We start from the raw sequence: 22,065 nt of genomic DNA, 5'->3' as shown, positions 1-22,065 counted from the left end.
CATCATGGATCTTTAAATTAAACACGGTGGCACCACTGGGCTTAAATGCCGAACTGGACTTGACTCCATTTTTGAGGATCCAGAGGTATAATTAATGGTGTGTGGTATGCTTGGATCCGCAATGGATGAGTGGTGCCATGTAAAAAAGTGCCAAACACTGAAAATCAAGAATTAAAGAAGTAAAATTTACAATCAGAACAGGGATCCCTATGTGTAAATAAATTGATGGCAATCATAGATGACACTGCTTTAGTGACTTTATATGTATATATCTCTGAGACAGTGGTTGCAGAAATTCTTGGATCTATTTTCATTATAGATGACTCTGCGTGGCAGGATGAACTATAGACCTTACATCTGATATATGAATGGCTCTCTCTGTACGCCATCCCCCTCCTAGACATGTGGAACCATGGATCCTCGATGGTGCAGTGGCCCCCTTTAAGATGAAACTATGACGTTTGCCCTGTTAAGCGAAAGGGTACTGATTTGAGGCTGATGTGTGGATATGGAACCGTCAAACCCATCCCACTGCATGCCGTGCAATGAGTCACGGTGTATACGTGGAGAGAAGGCGGGCCTTTGTGGACTATTCTTAATGAGCTTCTGCGTTCATCAAAGCCACACCCTGATGAAGCGTCGCAGGTGACGCGAAACGTCGGTAGGCGGAGCCACACAGCCGGGTCCTTGCTGCGCTTCCGTGTTGTGAGCGCATGGAATGGCGTTCCGTTCTTCCTGTAGGTTCGGTCGGAACACAGCAGCTAACTAGACTGCTAGGATTAAGACACCACAACTATTGAGGAGCACGAGCCGAGATGCGGTGTATCATCTATCCAACTACCCCACTGTGGAATCCAAAACGACACACAGGAGTCTGGTGACAGGACGGACGCTAGTAAAATTATATGGTGAGACCCACCCTTTACTCCTCACTGATCAATATATGAACTGCATCATTCATGGGGGAATGAATCCCTGTCAGCCCCTAGGCTCATCTATTTGCATACGAACAGTGGACTACAACGGGAACTTGAAACCCTGGTTTCAGGAGAAGGAGATAGAAAGGGAAGGGGGGCCCTCCGCCATATATACATACACTTACCAAATTTCCATAGCGCATGGCACCAGTATGGAAGCGCGGCATGCTTGTGACGTATGGATGATTTTTCCCTAAGCATTATCATGTGGATATATTCATTGTAGCGGCTGATTGATGGCTAAATAACAGCTTTGCTTACGCAATTTTAATTATGAATTATGTGTGTTTTTGTCCTAATGTGATTTATTGAGTAATTACTGTCCTTGATCCTATATTAATAAAATTTTGATAATTTGCATATTAACCTCCTTGGCGGTAACCCCGTGTGTGACACGGGGTAAGCCGCCGGAGGGTGCCGCTCAGGCCCTGCTGGGCCGATTTTAATAATTTTTTTTTTGCTGGACGCAGCTAGCACTTTGCTAGCTGCGCCAGCACTCTGATCGCCGCCGGCCCCTGCCCGATCGCCGCTATCTGCTGCGGCGCGGGCCCCCCCCCCCTCCAGACCCCAGCGCTGCCTGGCCAATCAGTGCCAGGCAGCGCCGAGGGGTGGCCCGGGACTCCCAATGACGTCCCGACGTCAGTGACGTCGGTGACGTCATCCCGCCCCGTCGCCATGGCGACGGGGGAAGCCCTCCAGGAAATCCCGTTCTATGAACGGGATTTCCTGATCGGAGATCGCCGAAGGCGATCGAAGCGGGCGGGAGGGTGCCGCTCAGCAGCGGCTATCATGTAGCGAGCCCTCGGCTCGCTACATGATTAAAAAAAATTTTTTTTTTAAAAAACTGCTGCGCTCCCTCCTGGCGGTATTTTTCATACCGCCAAGGAGGTTAAGGTGGCCTGAGTACCCATATGTGTTCAGATTTTTTAGGTGTATATACACGCATAAGGCTTTGGCACATCATAATGCATTGGAGTACACACTACTCATGGGGATGCATACCAGATGACCCTAGATAGGGCATAAGAGGCCCTTCACTGCAGCAGCCAGTTGCCGTATTGTCATACAGCTTCAGTAGTGCTCATTCTCTGTTGTTAAGGTTGACATGGCTAGTTTGACCTGCACTGTTCTGCACCATTGACCTGTTGTGACTTAACCTCCTGTCACCATCTGCTTCAGCCATGCTACAGATGCCAACCAAGTCTGTCTATTTGTACATTAATGTAGGACCCTACTTCACTTCTTTTTATATTTAAAAACTTTATTCTTTACAAACTCAACACAACTGTACTCATTTATGAGAAATAGGTTTTTCATAGTTAGTTCTCATGTACCTGGTGATCAACATAAATAAGTCGCCTAACAAACTACTATTATCAGTGACGGATTAAGGTGAAATAGGGTACTAGGCAAGTAACAACTTTAGCCCCACCCTTGATGGCCCTCTGGCTTTTATTATAAGATTTGGTGGTGGCTAACATTAACTGGGCCCCTAGTCTCTCTCCAGGCTGTAAACAACTGCCTTAGTTGCCTGATGGATCATCCGGCTCTGACTATTATGCATCAAAATTATCCACAAACAATAAAGCTTGTATACACCATGAGATGTTCACTCCTGACTGACTACCAATCTGATCAAAATGATTAGTTTTCCCATTGATCATAAGTGAATAATTTAGCAGACCGAGAAATTACCATTTTCTCTTAATTTAATTATCGGAGATATTGTGTTGTTGTTTTTTTTTGGGGGGGGGGGGGGTTAGTTTCTTTATTTAAGATGTTTTACAGTTTACAGAGAGAGATTATACAGTGCAAATAAAAAAACAGTACATCTTTCCCGTTGTGTGTGTACGGGCTAATACTGTGATTGTACTCAGAACTGGGGTTAATTAAAAAAAATTAGGTCCACCCTCACCACACAATTCTCCCAGTTTTCTTGCAGCCTCTGCCTCCATATCTCCTTATCGTTAACCTGCGCTCCTTTTAGTGATAGATGTTCCTCTCCTCTTATTACCAGTTCATCCTGTGATGGCCCTGTGGTGAGATAAAGAACATACACACTTGAATAAAAGGAAAGCATCTCAGATTTACTCAGTGGCCAGTAATAACAAATGAGACAGTAAACATCTTGTGAGACTTCCAGTTAGCTACTTTACCTTCTCTCACTCGAGGGCAACGAATCTGAGTCCCCTGCACATCATGTTCTTTCAGCTTGTGCCAGGTCAGATATTTGAATACATCACATGGAAGCTTAAAAAGCAAAGAAGAAGGAAGGGTTAATCATGTTTTGAAGTGGCTTATATACATTCTTGGAACCCTTGAATATGATTGAGTTAGAAAAAGCAAGAAGTTTTAAATAAGGATCTAATTAACATGTATAAATACATCAGAGGGCAATATAATACCTTGGCGGATGAGCTTTTTGTCCCTAGGCCTTCTCAAAGGACTAGAGGACATGATCTGCGCATGGAGGAAAAATGTTTTAGCCATTTATTTAGGAAAGGGTTCTTTACAGTAAGAGTGATTAAGATGTGGAATGCATTGCCACAGGAAGTCGTTATGGCAAACTCTATACCTGCATTTAAAGGGGGCTTAGATGCTTTCCTTGCGTTGAAAGACATCCATGGCTACAATTCAATGTTGACAAATGTAAAGTCATGCATTTTGGTCGTACCAATGGTCTAACACCATACAAAATAAATGGGATACAGTTGGGGACATCAAACTTGGAGAAGGACTTAGGAGTACTCATCGACAACAAGTTAAATAATCGTACTCAATGCCAAGCCGCTGCAGCTAAAGCTAACAAAATTTTGGGATGCATTAAAAGGGAAATAAAAACTCGAGATGCTAGCATAATATTGCCCCTGTTTAACTCTCTAGTAAGGCCACATCTGGAATATGGAATTCAGTTCTGGGCACCACATTACAAAAAAGATATTGCAGTTTTAGAGCAGGTGCAGAGACGAGCAACAAAATTGATACGTGGGATGGAAGGTCTCACTTACCAAGAAAGGTTAGATAAACTGGGTTTATTTAGTCTAGAGAAAAGACGCCTTAGAGGAGATCTAATTAACATGTATAAATACATCAGAGGGCAATATAATAGCTTGGCGGATGAGCTTTTTGTCCCTAGGCCTTCTCAAAGGACTAGAGGACATGATCTGCGCATGGAGGAAAAACGTTTTAGCCATTTATTTAGGAAAGGGTTCTTTACAGTAAGAGTGATTAAGATGTGGAATGCATTGCCACAGGAAGTCGTTATGGCAAACTCTATACCTGCATTTAAAGGGGGCTTAGATGCTTTCCTTGCGTTGAATGACATCCATGGCTACAATTACTAGGTAATGCCAATGATGTTAATCCAGGGATTTTATGATCAACAGGGATATGTGAGGGAGCAGGCTGGAGTTGTACTTTGTACTGGTTGAACTCGATGGACGTATGTCTTTTTTCAACCAAAGTAACTATGTAACTATGTAATTACTAGGTAATGCCTAATGATGTTGATCCAGGGATTTTATCTGATTGCCATCTGGAGTCGGGAAGGAATTTTTCCCTTTAGGGGCTAATTGGACCATGCCTTGTAAGGGTTTTTTCGCCTTCCTCTGGATCAACAGGGATATGTGAGGGAGCAGGCTGGTGTTGTACTTTATACTGGTTGAACTCGATGGACGTATGTCTTTTTTCAACCAAAATAACTATGTAACTATGTAACTATGTAACCATTTATTGGCTAACTACAAATGAATAAGAATAAACAAGCTTTCGGCCTTGCAGCCTGAGTTAGAAAAGCAAGACCTTGAAATCGCCAAAGACAGGTTATGTCCACTCTCCTGGGCCGGATTTCTGGGAAGGCCACAAAGACCCGGGCATTGGGCGGTTGCTTGGACATGAAAGAGGGGTCGCTAAATATGAAAGAGAAAGCTAAAAATAGTGAGGAACACATGAAAAAGGAAATTGATGCTTAAGGGAGCTGTTCATTAAAGAAAGTGACTGCTGTGAATGAATGAAATATATAGAAGAGGGGGGCTGCATTTGGAATGGGATGGTTGCTGCTGCACAAGAAAGGGAAGCCACAACATACTTGGCCTAGGTGTACAACAAGTATAAATCTGGCCTTGGTCGTGTCAGCTGTCACGAAGTTGTAAATACATTTAACATTATTTTTCATTTGATTGAATAACTAAATTGTTGTGTCCATGATTTGAGTTTTTTCTGCTTATCGGGGCAGAGAGGATAAGAAAAAATGAGCAGCGTTTCTCAACCTGCTTATCTCATTAACCTGAGATTATTCTGTCAGCAGTATCTGCTAGGGAAGACACGAGAATAGCTGCATCAGATGGCTATGGGTACATTTGCAGTTGTTAAAATCCAAATCCGTTATCTGATGCCTTCCTAGTTCTGTGCAAAGACTTATGGTGGCCATACATGGTACAATTTTTTCATCCAATCTTACCAATTCTATGTAGTATAAGGGAACTGCCTAAATTATCCTTTCAGTATATTCACATAATTTACCCTTATACTACATAGAAATGGTAAGATTGTATGAAAAAATTGTACCATGTATGGCCACCTTTAGTGGGCAGTGAGCCCAGTCATAAGTTATCTCCTAGTCCATAGTTTTTCATTGCTACAGGCAACACACCTTTGTAGGATTTCAGCCTGTACCATGCACCCTTGCAGCTCCCTTAGATCCTGCTTCTAATTCCCTCAACTTAGCAGTTTCAGGTTATGTGATCACTGTGGTCATACATGGTACAATTTTTCATTTTTTTTCGATTAGATAATTTAGTTCGATTATTCTGTTAGATCGAATATAAATATTTATCCAGCATGTCCGATCTGATTTTTCTCGAAAAAACGGAATAATCGTTCGAATTTCTTGATCGAAAAAAAAAAAAATATTTTCAACTTTCATTCGATTCGATCATTTAGCTTGAATAAACGGGATAATCTAACGTTTTTATTGTACCATGTATGGCCACCATAAGAAGCTATTTTGTTTTTGTATTTCTAGAAACAGGACATGGTGAAATCCAGAAGAAATCAAATATGGCTCGAAACATCCGGAGCTGTGTAGTAGGTATGCAGTACATCACATGATCATGGAAGCCAATAGAAAACTCCTAATGTGATGGACAGCTGGGCCACGCCTACAGTGTGAAGTCAGGGAGTAACCCTTTTGTTCAAAAGACAGCAAGCAATGGGCAGCGCTCACAGGCTGCAAGTGAAGTGAAAGCTCCAGAGATATGCCCAGCCCCTTGAGGCTAAATGCACATCTTGAATACAAATCAAATGCAAATTATGTGCTAACAATAATCTAAATTCTACAATTTGAATGCAAGCTGACACCCATGGAGGCAGCTAGCCAAAAGTATACTTAAAGAGAATCTGTATTGTTAAAATCGCACAAAAGTAAACATACCAGTGCGTTAGGGGACATCTCCTATTACCCTCTGTCACAATTTCGCCGCTCCTCGCCGCATTAAAAGTGGTTAAAAACAGTTTTAAAAAGTTTGTTTATAAACAAACAAAATGGCCACCAAAACAGGAAGTAGGTTGATGTACAGTATGTCCACACATAGAAAATACATCCATACACAAGCAGGCTGTATACACCCTTCCTTTTGAATCTCAAGAGATCATTTGTGTGTTTCTTTCCCCCTGCATCTCTCATGCACTGAAGTGTCAGGCTGTTTCTTCCTGCAGAGTGCAGACAGCTCTGCCTGTATGTAATTCCTCAGTATGTGAAAGCCCAGCCAGCTCAGAGGAGGATTTATCCAGCTTGTAAAAGAGAAGAGAGAAGCTGCCCTAATCTAAGTAATACACAGGCAGTGGGCAGAGAGGGGCCTGGAGGGGGGAGATGCATCACAGAACCACAACACTGAAGAACTTGGCAGCCTTCCAGACACAGGCTGACAAGTCTGACAAGAGAGAGATAAGTTGATTTATTACAGAGATGATGATAGTAGAACGTGCTGCAGTAAGCCAGAACACATTAGAATAGCTTTTGGAACTTGTAGGATGATAAAAAACAGGATGCAATTTTTGTTACGGAGTCTCTTTAAGTCTTGTACAGCAGAAGGAAATGGCAGCGCTTCCAAACAGATGCTGCACCTGAATGGACTACCTGCACAAGTATGCAGAGCTCGAATAATGGGCAGATTACACACCTTGCATTCAAAACAGGTACAGTAAAGGAGGGCGTTAGCTTCAGCATAAGTTGTGCACAAATTATCCCCACTAGACTCTCCCACGGCGGTGACTGGCCTCCACGGGAGAGAAACTAACTACTAGTCTAACAGTGAAGCATATCAAATAGTGAAGCATGTTCAAACAGTGAAAATTATCCAATAAAAGGGTTAAAACCTCAAACTATTGTAACAGTGAAGCATATTCAACAGTAACTCTCACTTCCCATCTCAACTTCACTTAACTTTAGCTTTGCTGTAGTTTCTCTTTCCTTTACATAGTCTCCAAGGACAGAACCTAGGTCAGGTTTCATAGTGCTGCTGACTTATGACTGCAATGTAACACCTAGATCTGCAATAATATTCATATTCTTGCTTTGCTGTTGTAATGAAGAATGCTGACTATATGCACCTTATATTTCTGATTGAAGACTATACATTTCCTTATTAACTGTTTCAAGACATCCATGGTCAACATTGATATCTACTGTGGCTGTGTAAATGTCAAGCTGTTAAGTGCAGTCATTAGAATGCTGGTGCCGAATGGTGGTTACCAGGGATGGGCTCACGAGTAGTTCACTATTCGTATTGGTGATTAAAATGAGGCTCAATTGCCTCAGCTGTGCGGCTGGGAGAGAGGGGAGAAGGAGGAAGTGCGCGGTAGTGAGTCTTGCAATGTATCCAATAAGATGCGTGCAAGACGTTTGGAACGCATAGAAGACAGCAAACTTATGGGTAAGTAGCCCCCTCTCTCCCAGCTGCACAGCTGTGGCAATTAAGCCTCATTTTAATTACGAATTAGAATAGTGAACTGCTCGTCAGCCCATCCCAGGTTGTTACCAAGGGCAGCCACTTAACATGAACCTTAATTAACTGTTGGAGAAAAAAGTTTCACTTACCTGGGGTTTCCCCAAGCCTCCCTTGCAGCCGTCCTGTGCCCTCGCAGCTACTCAAATGTCCTCCGGTCCCCTGCCGTGGCTTAGTTTTGTTTTTTTCTGGCAATGCACCCTCTTCTTCGCCTTCCCTGCCATCAATCGCATCATGCAGGCTCGTACTGAGCCACCAAACCACCGATGGTCCCATCGGTGGGCCCCGACTGCCTCGCCTCCTGGGGGCCCCAGAGCTTAGAGGGAGGGGGGCACAGCTTGGAAGGGGGGAAATTGGGCACAGAGCGGCAGGGAGGGGGGGAAGCCTCCCCCCCTCCCTCACCTAGGGGCCCCCCCTTCCGTGCACCCCCCTCCTCCAGAAGTGCAGCCAGCAGCGAGCGGAAAATAGCTACAGAGCTTCAGATGATGCTAGCTCCGCATGCCGCTGCTGCCCTGCTGTTCTCCGTCTCCTGTAGTGATGCTGTCCAATCACGCCTTCGCAGGAAGTACTGCAAGAGCGTGATTGGACAGCTTCACTATAGGAGGCGGAGACCAGCAGGGCAGCAGGGGCATGCGCGGAGCTAGCATCATCTGAAGCTCGGTAAGCTATTTTCCGCTCGCTGCTCGCTGCACTTCTGGAGGAGGGACTGGCGCGGAAGGGGGGGCCCTAGGTGAGGGAGGGGGGGAGGCTTCCCCGCTGATCTGTGCCCGCTGCCCCCCCTTCCAAGCTGGGGGGGACTTGCATTTTGTGGGGGTATCTGCCACCAACCTGATTGCATTGTGTGGGGGTATCTGCAGCCAACCTGATTGCATTTTGTGGGGGTATCTGCCGCCAACCTGATTGCATTTTGTGGGGGTATCTGCAGCCAACCTGTTTGCATTTTGTGGGGGTATCTGCAGCCAACCTGATTGCTTTTTGTGGGGGCATCTGCCGTCAACCTGATTGCATTTTGTGGGGGCATCTGCCGTCAACCTGATTGCAATTTGTGGGGCTATCTGCCGTCAACCTGATTGCATTATGTGGGGGTATCTGCAGCCAACCTGATTGCATTATGTGGGGGTATCTGCAGCCAACCTGATTGCATTTTGTGGGGGTATCTGCCACCAACCTGATTGCATTTTGTGGGGGTATCTGCCACCAACCTGATTGCATTTTGTGGGGGTATCTGCAGCCAACCTGTTTGCATTTTGTGGGGGTATCTGCAGCCAACCTGTTTGCATTTTGTGGGGGTATCTGCAGCCAACCTGTTTGCATTTTGTGGGGGTATCTGCAGCCAACCTGATTTCATTATGTGGGGGTATCTGCAGCCAACCTGATTGCATTATGTAGGGGTATCTGCAGCCAACCTGATTGCATTTTGTGGGGGCATCTGCCACCAACCTGATTGCATTTTGTGGGGGCATCTGCCGGCAACCTGATTGCATTTTTTGGGGGTGATGACTTATCATGAGGCATGTAACTACTTGAATATTTTATCTAAAATGTATCTGGTCAGACCTAATCTCTGTGAATAACACCGCTACTTATTTTGTGTTTTGTATTTTTTTTTTTTAAGTCTGCCCATGACTCATCATGACCACGCCGATGTTCCAGTGTGTGGTGACACCCATTTAGTCTCGCTGCGGCGCGCTGCACGCGCCGCATTTAGACATATCCCTATTGGAGACTGTCCTCAGAATTGCTCACAATCTATTCCCTACCATAAAGTCATGCATAATTTCTAGAGTACATGTGTATGTGAGCCCAAAATAGGGGGGGGGGGGAGGAGGAGAGGGGGGGCGGGCCCCAGGCTGAAACTTCCTTGGTGGGCCCTTAGTGTCCCAGTCCGACCCTGGCATCATGTATGATGCGCTTGACGGCGGTGAAGGTGAAAAAGAGGACGTGTTGCCGGGGGGTTGACTGTCAGTCGGCCGAAAACAAAACTAAGCCGTGGCGGGGACCGGAGGACACTGGAGGAGCTGCGAGGGCACAGGATGGCTGCAGGTGCTTGGGGAAGCCCCAGGTAAGTGAAACTTTTTTTTCTCCAACAGTTAAGGTTCACTTTAATCACATTCTTTTAATCACATTTTAAAACCGTACCATTCTTTTACCTACAGCCAATCTCTACTGATGGCCAGAATCAACTATTCATTCTTAAAACAATTTTCTGTTACTGGATTTCAAATGATCGCTGAAGAAAATACGAATGGTCTAAGACACTTAAATCATCCTAACATTCAGTCCTGTAACTGCTCATAGATTTTTCCACGCAGTCAAATACTGATGCTGTTATGCAATACGTGGATGCAAAAGTTGCAACCATACCAAGGCACATGGAGCTGAAGGGCCCAGGTGTTGCCTTCCTAGAGTCATTGCATTTGCTCTTTATTGGTGCTGTAGAGGAAATGATCACTATGATAGGTACTTTGAAAAGTGGTAATCATCAACAAACCATCCCTTTTTCCTCTGTTTACACCGCTCACACACAGATGCTGCATATATGTGATTATTATACATACAGTGATAGGAGGCCAAGCGTAAGCTTTGCTCTGGGGCCCATGATTCTATAGCTACGCCAATGCTAATACAAATCCGAGGAGGACACAACTGAGCACATGGATCATTATGTGGATCATTCATTTACTTGCAAAGTACTACATAGCTCACCAAGGAACAAGATTGTATGTCTTAGATCTGTATGTCTGAGAATGAAATGTGAAATGCATAGGAAGCTCGATAACGTATGAATGAGCATTGATGATAAATAAACTAGCAGAATTGCAGTGACCCTGAGTGTGTTTCTTTTCAGTTTCAGGGGGGACAGGTCTTCTCTTAGACGCTTGGATAAATAACATCCTGTATGGTAAACTAGTAAATGCAAATGCATACACAAATCTGCATTATTTAAAGAATGATTTACATGTGAAATATATGCTTGAGGCCATGTGCCAGAAGTTGGAAAATCAATCATTTCTATGTTCTGGTATTGGAGTAATTAAATGTCACTTATGAAATATGGATACACACCAAGCACCAGTGTGACACCACCATAAAGCAGATATGGAGGCAAGACAGGAGAATGATTTGTTGCATGAAACAAACCAGATATTGTCTCCATAAATTTATAGTACTACAAAGGGACACTTGTAAACTCAGTAAGGCAGTGCAAAGAAGATGTGTACATGTCAGTAACTATAGCAACCTTTCCGTTCAGTTAACATTAGGCACTGTGGGTCACTAGGTGACTAAGGTAAAATTTCAGGAAAAGTTGGTGGAGCCTACAACAGCCAATCAAATTTCAGCCATTCTTTTATATAGGAGAAGTTAAATTGCTGCCGTTCTTAGACTGTTAATTGCAGGATCCTTAAACTTGGCACAGTCAGTCATTAGGTGACTTGGGTTCAAAATGTAAACTCTGATTTCTTTGATGGATTTAAATGGGAAAATGTAAAATGCTGCCATTCTCATATTATTGATGTCAAGGACCCCAAAGTTCACAAATGTGGTCATTGGGTGTTTGCACTTCAAGGTTAGAAAAAGTGGGTGAAGCCACAAACAACCAATCAGAATTTACTCATTGGTTTTCAATCACACAAAAACACTTTTAATGCCAGGATTCCTAAACCTTAAAGTGTTGTTCACTTGGTGACTGTAGTTAAAATTTATGAAAAAGGGAGGGGTCAGCAGCAGCCATTCAGATTTCAGCCATTGACCTTAATGGTAAAATGGTAAGATATATTCTGCTACTATTATCACAGTTTGAATGCCAAGTGTACCAAAATTAGCAAAAACACAGGACACCCAAAAGTGGGGGGAGCTACCAATGACCAATGAAAAATTAGCCACTCATACAGCTCTGAAGTTAAACTCTCCAAACTTATGTCACTTAGTCATGGGGTCAATCTGAAAAATTCAGTCACATTTTGAGACTTTTAAAAGTGGGCAGAGCCTCAAACAACCAATCAGATTTCCCCTATTGACTTCACTGAGAAATTTGTAAAATCTATATTTCTCACAGTACTATAGTCAGATACCCAAAACTTACAACAGTTAGTCACTGGGTGACTGGAGTTAAAATTTTGAGAAGTGGGTGGAGCTACATACAGCCAGACTTCAAGCCAGCATCATGTGGTTTCTACAGAAATGATATCATCTAGTTTATTCTGCCCTTTATAAGAGCATCAACATTATCAGTGGTTGTGATGTGAAGACTGTCTACTAATTTCTACCATTTAAATCTGAAACGTTATTAAATTGTTAACCAGTTTTAACCACTTGAGACCCATGGTCTTAAACCCCCCTAGAGACCAGGCCATTTTTTACAAAATAGGTCACTGCAGCTTTAAGGGCTCGCTGCAGGGCCATACAACTCAGCACACAAGTGATTACCCTACCCTTTTCTGCCCACTAACAGAGCTTTCTGTTGGTGGGCTGTGATCACTCCCCCAATGTTTATTTTTTTCACAAATATTTAATTTTATAATAACCACTTGACCTCCAAGGGTTTTTAAAAATAATGAAAATGTATTTCATTTTTCTATGGGAAGGAGTATAATAGGGTATTTGGATGTGGTTTTACTTTTTGGCCACAAGATGGAGATACAGAGTTAGTGTCTTAAACCCCCCTAGAGACCAGGCCATTTTTTACAAAATAGACCACTGCAGCTTTAAGGGCTCGCTGCAGGGCCATACAACTCAGCACACAAGTGATTACACACCCTTTTCTGCCCACCAACAGAGATTTCTGTTGGTGGGCTGTGATCACTCCCCCAATGTTTATTTTTTTCAAAAATATTTGTTTAATTTTATATTACATTTCACCTTTTTTAATTATTTTTTTCCCTGACCCTCTCTCCCTCCCCCCGCCAGCCATTCAGCGTGATTGGCTGTCATAGGCTTCAGCCTCACAGAGGCACTCAGCGTTGATGATACTGGCAGATGCTGTTTACTCCTATCTGTTATTGCCTGATGAAGCGGGTTTGTACCCCGCGAAACGCGTTGCACTTTATTTGGAGTATCCAATAAAATTCTTTTGACTGAAAATCCACAGTCGTATGTTCTGCATGGAGGAGGTAAGTCCACCACTACCTCCTCTATTACCAAGATGGGTTTTTAAGTTCTTTTAGTGTTTTTTATCCTGTTGGCGCCTCTGTTATCCTATTATCTACATCAAGTTCACCCTTGGTGGAGGGTTGTACCCTTCCTTCTACTACAGAGAGCGACTTTTTAATCCTGAGTGGGGTCAGGACAATCTCCACACCTGCTTTGACAGTGGTTGCCTAATTGGTAACCCTGGTTTGTGAGTATTAAATTAATAATATTACTCTTCCAATTATACATTACTAGTACATACTACACTATATTGGGCTCTTGGTGTTCTCTCTTTTTCTCAGTCTGTGTAAGTAATAGTACAATTGTTGTTCTCTCCCTGTGCATGGCGACTTTATTGATATTTAGTGACTATAGCTCACTTCAACAGAATAGCTTGTCATCTGGTCAGCATGTGTCCACAAAATACTTCAAACAGTGGGCACTAAGCATTGGGCTCTTATAGCAATAGGTCAGTTTCCTGACTCTCCTATAGGCCTGATTTCCTAAGACATCTTTATGTACCTTTATTTATCCAGCAAACTTATTTCATTTAAGAAAAACATGTCTTCTGTTATGTACCAAAAAGGTTATGTCCTAACCTAGGTCACGTGGAAACATAATGGGAGTTGCTTAAAAGCTTAGCAAATTGCAGTGATGTACATGCAGTCTTTTGCAAATGTGCACATTGATAGCATTTTAGCAGCTCCTAGTAGTATGAGACCAGCAGCTTTTGAACAGCTTGTGTAGGTGAGCTCTCATGCTACATGTAAGTGGTACAACTGGAAGTGTGTATTTGCCCTTAGTGAATCAGACTGTACAAACTGTATTCCTTCCAAGCACTACTGTGACATTGCTGCATGTTAGGCTGTTATGTTTTCTTTATTTGACTTTAGTGTTACAATAAGTCTGAACTGTAAGCAAATAGCGAAATACAAAGATGAAATGCAATATATGTGAAATGTCATACCTGCCAAAGGATTTTTAATTTTCTTCTCCAGCCTTGGGATTTGGATAGACCCAGAAATCACAGCCAGAGAGCACAGCCAACAGCTTGACCTAATTTCTCTCTTTTTCATTTTATGTTAGACAGAGTTGGAGAATGATCGGCATAAATTCTTGAACTGGCTTAATCAGCAGCATGGGAGTGTTATTATTATTGTTGAGCACTCATATAGTGTTGAACCTTCTGCAGTAGGGATGGCAGGAGCCGTTCAGTGGCAAATGGTTCTTGGTGAATGGTCACTTCCCGCCCATTCGTGAGCAACACGGACAATACTGGTCATTTGTGACCGCCCAATACTTACCCATGAAGCCATTTGTTTACCATTCACCCTGAATCAGGTGGGATAGGATGGCCAATCCGACCTGGGACAGGGATAGGTATGCTGTATTGTGTATTGGGCTGTATAGCTGCTTCCTGGGCACGCTGCTACTTGCAGTTCACCACCTAACGCCCAGTTGTGCTTTTGAGGACTCTTCCTGAACAACAAAAGGTTGCTTTCTTAAAACAGAAAGAATTTGCAATAATGCAGGTTGGAGTGAGCTCCGAGATGTCTCCCAGTGTATCACTGCTGAATATATGCAAATTAACCATTGTTGCCCTTAGAAGCTAAACGCACCTCCAGAACCACTGGAATGCAATGATATGTCAGCTTGTTAAATTGTACAGAGCCATAATAATCCAACACGCATACAGACTGTTTTGGATTGGTTGATCCTCATCAGTGCATGGCATGGATTAATTTGGTACAGACTGACCAGCAAGCTCATGGTGAACCAGAACTCAACAACAAAACTCCTTTTCAGGACTGACAGTAACCTTGACTCTGCAGCACTTATTATTTGTTGTTGCTGTTGTGTGGTGTGTTCTAGTAACACAACACCCCCATATACAGTGTAGTGTGTAGCTGTGCCACCGTTATAGCCCACCATCACTGCACTAAAGTATTTTGTTGTCTGATATTTATGACAGGCTGCGTGCTGTGTTACCCTCACACGGAGTCACAGCACCACTCCTGTGACTGACCGACCACACTGTGGGATCATTGATATCAGTGTGCCTAAAAATAATGTAATTGGTGACAATACCCCTTTGCTGCAGTGGGTACTCGCTGCCTGCTGTGTGATCAACATGTATTGTTACAGTCTCGCATCAACATCCGTTTGACCTTACAGTGTCACGTGATCTCAGTGTGTCACAAAAAAATGTAAAGTGTCACAGAAATTTGTGACAAAAATAACATTTTACTGCAGTGGTCAATACCGCTTTGTTGCAGTGGTCCCCTGCTGCCTACTGTGTGATCAACATGTAGTGTTACAGTGTTAGGCCCGGTTCACACTTGCGGTGGCCCTCCGGAATCGCCGTGCCGGAGCCGCACCGCTTGCAGAACGGACGGAACGGACGCACGGCATAGCAATGAAAGCCTATGCGTCCGTTCACATGCGTCCGTTCTGCCAAACCGGAGCCGGACCGGATCCGGGCCGGATCCGGACTCCGGCCTCCGTTCCAACATGCGCTATTTTTTCATCCGGCTCCTCCGGCAGCCGTATCCGGGGCGGAGCCGGACTGCACCATCCGGCCAATACAAACCAATGGGAACCGGAGAGCGCACAACACACTGGCTGAGAAATCCGGATGTTCTACCCCACTTCCTATGGGGATTGTTGCGGCGATATTGGATGGGGACACATGGGCAAGCATTTTGGAGTGGAGCAGCACAGCTGGATCCGGATCCGGAGATGTTGGCAGCATGTCGGAGGTGGAGGTGAGTGCTAAACAGCAGAGGGCCTGATTCCACAGGTCCCCCTTCTGCTGACCTCCCAGACCCCAACTTTTTTTTTGTTTTTAACGAACTTTTGCCAAACGGATCCGGATCGCATCCTGATGGACACCTGATGCAACCTGACCGGATCCGGATCGGTTCCGGATCAGAACCGTACGGTTCCGATCCGGATCCGGTCAGGTCATCCGGTCCGTTTGGCAAACAACCGCTAATGTGAACCGGGCCTTAGGCGATCTCAGTGTGCCACCGAAAAAATATAAAGTATCGCAGAAATCCATGACAACAATACCACTTTGCTGCACGGGTCAATTGCTGCCTACTGTGTGATCTGTGTGCAGTGTTACAGAGTCACATCACCATCCATTTGACCTTACTGTGTTCAGTAATTTCAGTGTGTCACAAATACAGTATATATAATATACAGTATATATATATATATATATATATATATATATATATATATATATATATATATATATATATATATATCAAAGAAATTGGTAATAATTCCCCTTCGCTGCATTGGCAATATTACAGTGTCACATCAACTTCCATTTGCCTTTACTGTGTTCGGTGATCTTTTCAGTGTGTCACAAAAAATGTTGTATTAGATTTGTGACAGTAACCCTGTGTCGGTGTCACTCACTATAACAAACATGACAGGCCAGGACCGGATTTACCTCACTGGAGCTTATAGGCACAGATGTCTTGGTACCATAGACTTCACCCTCCAAGAACCTACAAACCAGCACCAAACTGCACTGCAAGTGTGCTGGCTGTCACATATGTCATTTTTCCCTTATTTTCCTTGCCTGTCATAGGTAGCTACCCCTTAGTAATAGGTAGTCAGAAGTACCCTCAATATTAAGTAGCTAGAGGTGCTCCCAAGTATTAGGTTGCTAGAGGAACCTCAATATTAAGTAGCTAGAGGTGCCCCTGACTGAATGGAGATCAGGTCGGTGGAATAACCTCTCATTTACTCTCGTCAGGGCTCTGCATACGGAAGGGGGGGGAAGTGAGCCGCCTTTCCATTATCAGGCGCCTGTAGGTACGTGCCTACGGTGCCTTTTGGTAAATCCAGCCCTGTGACAGGCAGAGGCAGGCCAAAGCGCAGAGGTACTAGGGGTCTTGGTGGTGCGTCATCCGGTAACCGATAAGATTAGTGACAATGCCTTGTCACTAATCTCCTGGGCGCCACGCTCACATTGTTTAGTTTGCTTCCTGCAATGCAGCACTGGACACCGTACATATTTACATATTTATGCACAAATACATACAATAGAGTCCCAGTTATCTGAAACTAAACAAACCAGCAAAATCGCCCCCCAGTACTCACAGTGGTAAAGGCCAACTTCAAAGGCTGTTTGTGCACTCTGCTGGGCTTAAAGTCTGGGTTCCATGGCTCCCGCAAGGTCAATATACTTTTAATTACTGTATTTTAACATTTAATACAGAGGGCATGGTATGTATATAGAATGGGGTATAGTACTGTATTAGCTAACTGGCATCAGCTAATCTTCATCTGTGCCGGATAACTCAGACTCTACTGTATTTCAAACAGAAGAATATTATACACTGGATCCAGTGGAAGAAATATTAATTGAAAAAGCTTGTAATCCTCAGGTTAATTGTATTGACTCAGATGATGTACTAGTACAATAATGCAATAATAATAATTAGGAAGATGCATTCCTCAGAGATATTCAAAGCAGAATATTAAAAAGCAAGATTGTAGAGTCCATTTATTATAGCTAATTACTACTCCCCCTCTTAGTTGTAACAACTTGTGTGTGTGTATGTGTGTGTGTGTGTGTGTGTGTGTGTGTGTGTGTGTGTGTGTGTGTGTCACATGAGTGTGCCACAATTGGCACACTCATGTGACAATGTGAGTGTGCCAATTGTGGAATCATTGCAGCCTGTTGCTATGCAGTTAAAACTTGTATTACTGGTATACTGTATTGCAATATAAAAAGTAAGGAAATGAGAAAATTAGGGATTAAAGGGAACCAAAGACGGAGCAAACTAAAAAATAGGAAAAGCTACTATACATACCTGGGGCTTCCTCCAGCCCCATAAGCCTGGATCGCTCCCACGCCGCCGTCCTCCGCTGCCTCTATCGCCGGTACCGGGTCCCGTCACTTCTGGCGGATGCGGGCAATTTTCCGCATCACAGGGGCTCCCTCCATATCCGTACACATGCGCCTGCGCAGTATGGAGGTGCATGCGTACGTATATGGAGGGAGCCCCTGTGATGCGGATAATTGGCTGCGTCCACCGGCAGTGACGCAGTGCTCTTGCCTCGACTGGCCGGGAGTACGGGACCCGGTGCCGGCGGATAGAGGCAGCGGCGTGGGAGCGATCCAGGCTTATGGGGCTGGAGGAAGCCCCAGGTATGTATAAAAAAAAATTCTACATCTCTGGTTCTCTGTAAAGGCCTGTGATTAATAATACAGTGATTATAAAATGTCACTTTTAATTAGTCTTTAACAATAAACAAATGTGAGAAACAAGTTAAAATCCATATGTCACGTCAATGTGCAGTGATTGGCCTGATGCATGCGTTGCGCCTTTTACAATAGCCACCTCTTTAAAGGGAAGCAATTACTGTTCAAAGGTTGTGATGACGCAGTTGAAAAACATCACAAAGTCTAACATAGAGTATGGGTGAGAATAAGATTCCTTCATTTGCTTCAGATAACCGTTTTGTCTAGTCAAGCCAATTGAATAGGCATACCATTGCCCAGCATAATCACTGGAACTGTGATTGTCAGAAGAATAATCAAATACAAATGGTAATGACAGGCTGGGTAACCTGTGTATGAGGCCTGTTTCTAAGAGCAGAGCAGGTGACCACCTGGAGTGCAGTGAGGGAGGGGTCGCAATAAAGGAGGGGGAGCAGCGGGACAATGGGACTCAGCCTCCCGGATAGAGACCCGACTTCCCCATCCCTCTCCTGGGGTCACCCTCCGTGCTCTCCCCTCCATTGAAGAGATGTCTGGCGGCGGGGTGTTAAAGAGACTCTGAATCGAGGATAAATTCTATTTTTTAATTTGTATTACTGTCAATGACTATAACAGCTGCTAAACCACCGCTAACCTGCGGCAAAACGAGGGGTTTATACAAATCCCCCTGCAAAATCCACGACTTTCTTGGTCATGGATTTTGCTGCTCCTGGAGGCAGAGCTACTGAGCTCTAGCTCTGCCTCAATGCACATCAATCGCCGCGCGGATCTCTGCCTCTCCCCCGCCCCTCTCTGTGAAGGCAGATTGAGAGGGGCGGGGAGAGGGGGCGATCAGCCGGAATTGTCGCACTGAGAGGCAGAGCTACAGCCATTAGCTCTGCCTCATTCAGGAAGCGCTCCCGGAACCTAACAGAGGGGATTTGGGGGTATAGATTAACAGTAATACAAGTTAAAAAATAGAATCTATCCTCGCTTCATATTCTCTTTAACAATTACTCACCTTTCCGCCTCCTCTGTACAGCACCACTTACATCTCTCTCCCCTGTATATCTCCTCACTAGTTTCCAGATACCAACCCAACCTCAATCTCAGATCTGCACATGACCTTCTTTTGTCCTCCTCTAAAATTACCACCTTGCATTTACATACACAAGATTTCCCACGTGCTTCACCCCTCCTCTTGAACGCCCTTCCACAACACACCTGTCACTCTCCAACCTTTGATACCTTTAAACGCTCCCTCAAAATTCACTTTTTCCGGCAAGCATACTCTCTACCTTAGACCATTCCCCCTTTAACCGCTGGCCAAGTTGCTACTAAATAACCTAAAAACACACTGTCTCTAGGTATGATTATTATATACTCCTTTAGATTGTAAGCTCACAAGGGAAGGGCTCCCACACCCTTGTGTGTCTTGGGATTTGTTATACCTTTTATTCATCATGTTACTTTTGTCACTGTAATTACCAATTCTGTATTTTGTATGTTGGTGCATACTATTGTCTGTATTATTATGTACCCCATTTTTGTTTCTTACTTTGTACAGCACCATGGAATACGTTGGCACTTAATAAATGAATAATAATTATAAATCATTATTAATAATAATTTTCTGCCATAGTATGAATAAGCGTTATTAAACTTGAAGGCATCACAAAAACCATAAAAACTGGTCCGCTAACAGGGGCTCAGTATGTTGACACTGAAGTGATTACACTTTTTTTTTTTTTTTACCTGTGTATCTACAAAACATTAACACCATAGTCCTGCTTTAGCAGAATTGCCTTCACTGTTTTATTTACACGTTCAACAAAAGTACTGTTTTCTGCAAATTAAAAGTCAAACGTTCTACTAATGTTTTATCAACAGTTAATCTGTTTACCATATTCATGCAATATTTCTTATAGTACGAGCAATGAAAGAAGGGGGTCAGTTGAATAATAGCAAACAACTTTTTTTCTGGTTGTTTCAACTTGTTTCAAAGAAAAGATTGTTTGATAATTCTGCTGCATAAAAGACTGCTGTTGAGTGTGTGTATGGGGATTTATGTTCAAATGTATTGCGTGTGAACAGCACACTACATATTAAGCCCTTGATCAGAATAGGCTTTTGTCCTGCAACTTGTAGTGTTGTATTCTCTTTATCAAGCTATACTTATAAGGGGCCAGGCGCGTAACAATAGGGGATGCAGCCCATGCGCCAGCGGGGAGCCCGCCCCCCCCCCCCCCCCCTAGGGCCTGCTCGTGGCTGTTTTGGGGGGCTGGAGGGGTCGCACCATGAGGGGAAAGCTATGGCCACACTCGGCGGGGAGGGGGGAAGGTCCCCCCTCCCTCACCTCGGGCTTTCCCCTCTGTGCGCCCCTCCAGCTTCTAACTATACAAGGCAAGTGCAGCGAGCGGCGGGCAGCGGCAGGCAAACATACCTTCCGTGCGTTCCAGCGCGGACACTTCTCGCTCTAGTGACTGACGTGACTTCCTGTACAAAACAGGAAGTTGCGTCAGTCACTAGAGCTAGAAGCGTCCGGACGCACGGACGGTATGTTTGCCTGCCGCTGCCCGCCGCTCCGCTCGCTGCACTTGCCTTGTATAGTAATGCACTTGCCTTGTATAGTATGCAAACATACCTTCTGTGCGTTCCAGTGCGGACACTTCTCGCTCTAGTGACTGACGCGACTTCCTGTATAAAACAGGAAGTCGCGTCAGTCACTAGAGCGAGAAGCGTCCGGACGCACGGAAGGTATGTTTGCCTGCCGCTGCCCGCCGCTCCGCTTGCTGCACTTGCCTTGTATAGTTAGAAGCTGGAGGGGCGCACAGAGGAGAAAGCCCGGAGTGAGGGAGGGGGGGGGACCTTTCCCCCTCCCCGCCGAGTGTGGCCATAGCTTTCCCCTCATGGTGCGACCCCTCCAGCCCCCCAAAACAGCCACGAGCGGGCCCTAGGGGGCGGGAGGGGGGCCCGATCACAATTTCTGCAGGGGGGCCCGGGGGCTCTTAGTTACGCCCCTGTAAGGGGCAGATGTTTATCAGGAAAGCCAGATAAATGGCATTGTTTAAAAGAAAGTAAATATAGCAGCCTTCATGTCCCTCCCACTGCAAGGTCGCTTTAACTACATAAATGAGAGGAAACCGCACGAAGACAGATTTGATACATTTTATTCAGCCTTTTAGTGTTTTGGTTGCTTTGGCACGTTTGAGAAAACATGTTATCTCTTGGCCATTGTATTTGAGAAATATTGTTTACTATGCCATTTTGATGTTTTTCTCCTTCCTGCAGTAAACAGGCAGCACACTTGTGTTGAGGAACAATTCAGGGAAATATGAGCTCCAGGCCTTACCACTAATAGTGTTGATGTCTGCTGTAATGCAGTTCTGAGTATAATTACATGGTGTATTCCAGTAACATATGCTAATCAATTCTGTTTATTGTACATTGGAATTGTGTGGGCTGAGCAGCTGTACTGCACACACAGCACATAGAGCAATTTCTTTTGTTGTGCTATCTTTTGATGTATTCTCTAGGATGTGATTGAGAGAATCCACAGGTAACTGCCAGTGTTTTCTGAGTTCCACGAGTTGTATACAACCTAGAATTACAAGGACACTATTCCCACTCACTGTACAGATAGTCAGACAAAACACACTGTGTAAGTATGTATGGTTGGCTGTCCTAGATCCCACCCTCTGGCTGCTGCTATTGAAGTAAATTTGATAGT

At 44.2% G+C, this 22,065-nt stretch overlaps 1 protein-coding gene across 4 annotated transcripts in view; it reads right to left on the bottom strand.

The window, feature by feature from the left end:
* Positions 1-22,065, bottom strand: part of LOC137570592 (protein tilB homolog) — a 98,259-nt gene that overhangs the window by 25,277 nt on the left and 50,917 nt on the right. For 3 of the 4 annotated variants that reach the window (XM_068279290.1, XM_068279289.1, XM_068279292.1), the window contains 2 exons: positions 3,134-3,227; positions 2,893-3,011 (listed from right to left, as the gene is read on the bottom strand). In XM_068279290.1, the coding sequence (XP_068135391.1) occupies positions 2,893-3,011; positions 3,134-3,227 (213 nt within the window). Of the gene's footprint in view, positions 1-2,892; positions 3,012-3,133; positions 3,228-11,047; positions 11,129-22,065 lie in introns of those variants that run through there. The other variant, XM_068279291.1, reaches the window with a different exon arrangement.

The sequence above is a fragment of the Hyperolius riggenbachi genome, chromosome 4 (genome assembly GCF_040937935.1).
Source record: "Hyperolius riggenbachi isolate aHypRig1 chromosome 4, aHypRig1.pri, whole genome shotgun sequence".
Classification (NCBI taxonomy): domain Eukaryota; kingdom Metazoa; phylum Chordata; class Amphibia; order Anura; family Hyperoliidae; genus Hyperolius; species Hyperolius riggenbachi.
This window is presented reverse-complemented; position numbering and strand designations above follow the sequence as displayed.